This window comes from Nematolebias whitei, chromosome 2, assembly GCF_014905685.2.
Source record: "Nematolebias whitei isolate Nwh7 chromosome 2, NemWhi1, whole genome shotgun sequence".
Classification (NCBI taxonomy): Eukaryota; Metazoa; Chordata; class Actinopteri; order Cyprinodontiformes; family Rivulidae; genus Nematolebias; species Nematolebias whitei.
The window spans coordinates 2,079,217-2,085,512 of record NC_056499.1 but is presented as its reverse complement, the minus strand read 5'-3'; the positions used below and the strand labels follow the sequence as shown (position 1 = coordinate 2,085,512).

Here is a 6,296-nt window from a genome sequence, read left to right as displayed (position 1 = left end):
TCCATAAATCCATCCATCATCCATAAATCCATCCATCATCCATAAATCCATCCATCCATCCATCCATCCATCCATCCATCCATCAATCCATCCATACATCCATCCATCAATCCATCCATCCATCAATCCATCCATCAATCCATCCATCAATCCATCCATCCATCAATCCATCCATCAATCCATCCATAAATCCATCCATAAATCCATCCATAAATCCATCCATCCATAGTGAGGGTAAAGAGCTGGTCCAGTGTTACACAGCCAGGACAGAATCCACATTGTTCCTCCTGGAGGAGACTCTGCTCTTTGAATTGAGAAAGCTCCTCGGATGAGGAGCGAAACGTCTTCTGTTACAAATAAAGTCCAGTTGTTTTTGTATTGAACGCTTTTTGAAAGAAGAGATACATTTTGGGATGGTTTTGTTTCGTGTGTCTCTGTTAGCAAAAACTGATCCACTGGACACATTGGAATAAAAGTTGCAGAAAACATTCATTGGACATATCTTTACAAATGAATAACTTTTGGGAGTTGCTCCAATTCAAGAAGGTTGCCACAGCCAGCCAACATTAGAAAAGATTAGTCATTTTTACAGATATTGACCTCAAATTTGACGTTTTAGCAGAACTCTCTCACAGTATTGCAAAAATTGCACCTCAGTTCTTTTATTTATTTTTTATGCATATTAGTCTGGGATGAAAGGCAGCGGGTGATATGCATTCAATGCTAGACATTTCATTTGATCTACCACAGGCCAAAGAAGGATTCAGATCTTAGAAATCAAGCAATAATCCACAAAACTAGGTTTAAATCATCAGCTGGTGGACTACGATGATCTTTGTTGGTCAGAGGACGAGTAGAAACGAGAACACTGAAGAATAAAAACTGCTTGTTCAGATAAAAGTGGAGTCAATGTAAAGGGGATCTTTGTATTTTTGGTGTGGTGCAGTGTCTATTACAAGATTTAGTGAAATGTTTGAACGTGTTGCAGATCTTGAATGAATCATGCCGTCTGCTGAGGCATCAAAGCTTCATCAAAGCTGCCACATTGAGCATTATGCAAATATTCATTATCTCTCTGTGACAATCACATGTGCTGCTCTGGTTCAGAAAGCCTGGAGCATTTCCCCCCATTAAGCTGCTTTAGTAGCTCAGATGACCCCCCCCCCCCACACACACACACACACAGTCTTCATAACTCCCTCCATTTGTGTCAGTGTTACGAGCAGGAGCGCTGCCTCGTTGGCCGTAAGCCACGTCTGTTTGTCAGCTTTGCCATAAATATCAACACATCAGAGGAAACATTGAGTGTCCGGGGGTGTGCCATGACATGATCAAGCCTCAGGGGTGTGCCATGACCTCATCAAACCTCAGGGGTGTGCCATGACATCATCAAGCCTCAGGGGTGTGCCATGACATCATCAAGCCTCAGGGGTGTGCCATGACATCATCAAGCCTCAGGGGTGTGCCATGACCTCATCAAGCCTCAGGGGTGTGCCATGACATCATCAAGCCTCTGGTGTGTGCCATGACATCATCAAGCCTCAGGGGTGTGCCATGACATCATCAAGCCTCTGGTGTGTGCCATGACATCATCAAGTCCCTGGGGTGTGCCATGACATCATCAAGCCTCAGGGGTGTGCCATGACCTCATCAAGCCTCTGGGGTGTGCCATGACATCATCAAGCCTCTGGGGTGTGCCATGACCTCATCAAGCCTCAGGGGTTTGCCATGACATCATCAAGCCTCTGATGATTGGTGGAAGCTCAGGTTGTATTTCATGCTCTGCCACTTCAGTAGAGAATATGTTTGTAATTAAAAGAGATGAGAACATGTGGCTGCGTCTTCCTGAGTGGCAGCAGAAGAACCAGCTGAGAACAATGAAACAGATCGTCTGGATTTGAGCGTTTGTAACAAAACCGTGTCTTTCACTCTGTTTCTTAACGTTTTCATTGAAAGTGCTGTATTTTTTACTCTTAAATTCACATTTTTGTACCAATGTTTATGATTTACTTTACCCATTCATTGTATTTTCACTTTTATTTGTAAATAAAACTTGAGTTTATTCGTTTTGATGTTGTGTCCCTGACAGAGGTCTACATCTGGACTTCCCCCACTCTCCCTTCAGTGCCATCTACGGGGTGCCTATAAACAGTCCAGGGACCCTTTATCCAACGGACCTGCCCCCTCCATACGAGTCTGTGGTGGGCCAGACCCCTGCCAGCCAGGTGACGATGACACATGCTTTTGTTACAGTTTCTGCTTCCCTTTCTTGAACTCAGTATTTTCTTGTAATTTCACTTTGTTTGATTCTGTAGAATTTATTTCTGCCCGTGTTGTTTTCTGTTACCTGTTCAACCCAACAGCTTTAGGTTTTTGTTAATGCTTCATGGCCACAGTTCTTTTTTTGGCCATAGATACGTACGTGCACCTGTGCTCCATCTGGAATGAGTACACCAGTTCCCACTCAGTGATCATCCCTCCCAGCTTTTCTGGGAGGACTCCAAGGTGTTCCCAGACCAGCACAGAGACATAGACTCTCCAGCGTGTCCTGGGTCTCCCCTGGGGTCTCCTCAAAGGAGCATCTTTACCAGATGTCTGAACCATCTCAACTGGCTCCTCTGGATGTGAAGGAACAGTGGTTCTACTCTGAGTTTCTCTTGATAACTGAATTTCAGCTTCCCTGCAGAGGAAACTCATCTCAACCTCCTGGATCCACGATCTCATTCTTTCAGTCTCTACACAGAGTTCATGTCCAGAGGTGAGGGGAGGAACGTAGACCGACCGGTAAACAGAGAGCTTTGCCTCACAGCTCAGCTCCCTCTTCACCACAACGGACCGGTACAGAGTCCACTACACTGCAGACGCTGCACCGATCCGTCTGCCAATCTCACGCTCCATTCTTCCCTCACTCATGAACAAGAACCTGAGATACTTGAACTGCTCCACATGAGCAGAACCTCACCCTCGACTTGAAGAGAACAATCCACTCTTTTCAGGTTGAGGACCATGGCCTAAGATCTGGAGGTGAATGTGTCTCTAATAATTGTGTCATGATGATGTTTGTTTGTTTGTTTTTACTACTTTCTTCTGTTGAGGTGATTAGAGCTTTGGTCTTTGTTGCATCCAGTCATTGTATAAAACTAATTAGTGTGAAGCTAAATCCTTTTATCTTGTATTAAAGTGTTATTGTAATTTAACGCCCGAGACTTTTAATCCGGGCAGCACGGTGGTGCAACTGGTAGAGCTGCTGCCTCTCAGTGAGCAGGTCCCTGGTTCAAACCCCGGTCCAGGGGCCTTTCTGGGTGGAGTTTGCATGTTCTCTCCGTGCATGCGTGGGTTTTCTCCGGGTACTCCGGTTTCCTCCCACAGACCAAAAACATGCATGTTAGGCTGATTGGTAACTCTAAATTGTCCCTAGGTGTGAGTGAGAGAGTGAATGGTTGTTTGTCTCGTTTGTCTCTATGTGTCCCTGTGATGGACTTGCGACCCGTCCAGGGTGTCCCCCACCCCTCTCACAGTGATTGCTGGACATGGGCACCAGCGACCCCCGTGACCCAAAATGGAATAAGCGGGTAAAGAAAATGGATGGATGGATGGACTTTTAATCCACTCTTCTGTTATACATGCTAATTTGGCAGGTTATTGTTTATTTTGGTCGTTTTTTAAATTAATGAAGTGTTTATTTACTTGAGCAGCTGATTATGTGTGAGAAGATAAAAAAAAGAGGAAAAAAATCCAGTTTAGTTTAGAGTAATATTTCAAAACTAAAAAAAAGAACATTTCTGATTCAAATTAAACTTTTTGTTCAAGTTTTTAGGATATGCTGGTTTTCTGTACTGGTTCTGAACATTAGAAATGACTGTTGGCTCTGATGCAGCCCTCTCTGCTGGGCTGCAGGTTATGTCCCACAGCTTCCATGCAACACTTACACAACATATAAAATATCTATGTTTATGCAACAGATGAGTTATTGTCCTTGTAATGTGACATTTGCAGGTGACCACCAGCGTGGAGCAGCCGGCCACTGGGTCCAGACGCACCGCTGCAGGGCTCAGCGCGCAGGGTAACATCTGTTCACTGACGTAACGCTTGTGTCGGGTGCTGAGCTGTGGCAGCCATCTTGAACAGAGCTAGCTCTGAATGTCAGCAGTTGTCAGTAATTACTTTCTGCTTTTGTTTACAATGAGTAATTAAATATTTTGCTAACAAACAGGAGTTTAAGTCAAAGTTTCAAACAGATCTGAAGCAGTGCGTTGTGCTCAAAGTGTGTTTGGGACGATGCTCAGCTACTACTGCATCCAATTTTCAATCCGTGTCTAATACTCAGTGACTTTTAGTCTTTTTGTGGGTTTCTTAGGTTAATTATAATAATAATCAATAAATCAGTAATCAATGCAAAAATCAACACAGTTCCTGTTTTTAGTATTTTAGCTCATTTCATAATGTTAGCTTGATTTTAGCTCGTTTCAAATCACTACTTTAATTGACTTTTCATTTTATTTGTGTTTTATTCCAGTTCATTGCAGCTCGTCTGTGTTAATCAGGTCTTTGTTGTAAACGAGTCCTCGGGGCTCGATGAGACTAACCTGTAGAAATAAAGTTGAATGAACATTAGCTGTGGCAGCCATCTTGATTTGGATTGAGTCCAAAAGTTAATCAGTGCGTATCCCAGATGATTCCTTTCTTATGGTTTCATTAAAATCTGTTAAGTATAAATTGATCACTGACAATGATGTCAGTGATCAATTTTTATCAATGTATCGTTTATCGTGAGGAACTTTCTAACAGGCGAGCAGCTGCAGACGATCAAATGATGATTCCTGTTGTTTCAGCCTCGGTGGACAGTGCCTCGCTGATGGTGTCGGAGGTGGTGGATCAGGACCAGACCTGCTCCTCAGAGGATCTGTGCTCCCTGGAGGTGCAGGGTTCTGACTCCTCTCCATTCGGCACGCTGCAGGCGGCCCCCACCGACGGGAGCTGCACCAGTTTGGAACTTTACACCCGTGCCTCCTCCCATCGTGGTTTTCCTAACGATGATGCTCGCCCCAGTGACACGGGTTACAGCGAGTCCTCGCACACCCAGGACTCCCTGGAGCGCTCGCCAGACTGGTCCTCGGAGAACTTTAGTAATCTAGACCAGGAGGACTCGACGGAGAACGCACATCCATGTGAGGAACTCAGGGCTGCCGTGCACATTTGTGACGAGCTGGCCTCAGCCAAACATTTACCGGAGGAGCCGCAGAAAGCGCCGGCACATTCTCTGATCAAAGCACGAATGATGAGCAGGAAGCTCACCCTCCCCGTCACTCTCCCCCCACCGCCACAGCCTTGCTCCCCCACCTCTGTGGCCTCCTCTGGTGGAACTTCAGCCATCAGCCCAATGGCCCCCTCCCCTTCCCCGTCCCCTCCTGCCAGGCCACGAGGCCCCAGGCTGTGCTTCAGCGTTTGGTCACCCTCCTCATCATCACAGCCCCCATCTTCCTTGAGCCAAAGTGGCCCGTCCCCCTCAGAGAGGCCTCGGACTTTCAGAGCAGCCAGGAGGTACCGCAAACTGGCCCGCATCGTCCGGTCCACCAGTGACCCCATCTCCTGCTCCACAGGAAGTACGTGCAGCACGAGTTTGATCAAAACTTAAATAATGAGCAGACATTTTTCATTTTCAGATCTTTGGTGTCGTTGGGGGGGCAGAATTCTACAACCTGCTTATCACCGGACTGTTGGATGTGATGTTTACACGAATCACTTGAGACCATTTTACAGAAACGTTTTGGTCCAAACACAAAGATTAGCTGAGGACACGACGGGCTGAAACGTTTGTTCCTGAGTTTTCACCTCCAGACTGAAGCTTCTGTCTCTCTCTGCAGGACAAACTCATGTTTGCAGCTCTGCCAATAACCCAGCTGCTGAAGCTTACACTCGTGCATCTCCAGAACATGGTAAGAACATGCCAAAGAACCTTAAACAAAAACCAACATCTGTGAAATGAAACTGTTGTTTTTTATTGATTCATCAAAAATCTAGGAGTCCTCATACTTCTTCCATTTCATGATCTCAGAAAAGAAAAGTAAACCTAGCGAGATGTAAACAGTTCATCTCTGATGTAAAACGTGTTTGACTTCCTTTAAAGACTGGTCTTAGACTGGTTTAGACTGGTCTTATACTGGTCTTAGACTGGTTTAGACTGGTCTTAGACTGGTTTAGACTGGTTTAGACTGGTCTTAGACTGGTTTAGACTGGTCTTAGACTGGTTTAGACTGGTCTTAGACTGGTCTTAGACTGGTTTAGACTGGTTTAGA

At 45.3% G+C, this 6,296-nt stretch overlaps 1 protein-coding gene across 1 annotated transcript in view; it reads left to right on the top strand.

Annotated features, from left to right (window-relative positions):
* The window catches only part of fam189a1 (family with sequence similarity 189 member A1), a 69,125-nt gene that overhangs the window by 60,715 nt on the left and 2,114 nt on the right, over window positions 1–6,296 (top strand). Inside the window, exons 5-8 of the mRNA XM_037692680.1 lie at window positions 2,090–2,225; window positions 3,997–4,063; window positions 4,833–5,603; window positions 5,865–5,936. Of these exons, the coding sequence (XP_037548608.1) occupies window positions 2,090–2,225; window positions 3,997–4,063; window positions 4,833–5,603; window positions 5,865–5,936 (1,046 nt within the window). The remainder of the gene's footprint in view (window positions 1–2,089; window positions 2,226–3,996; window positions 4,064–4,832; window positions 5,604–5,864; window positions 5,937–6,296) is intronic.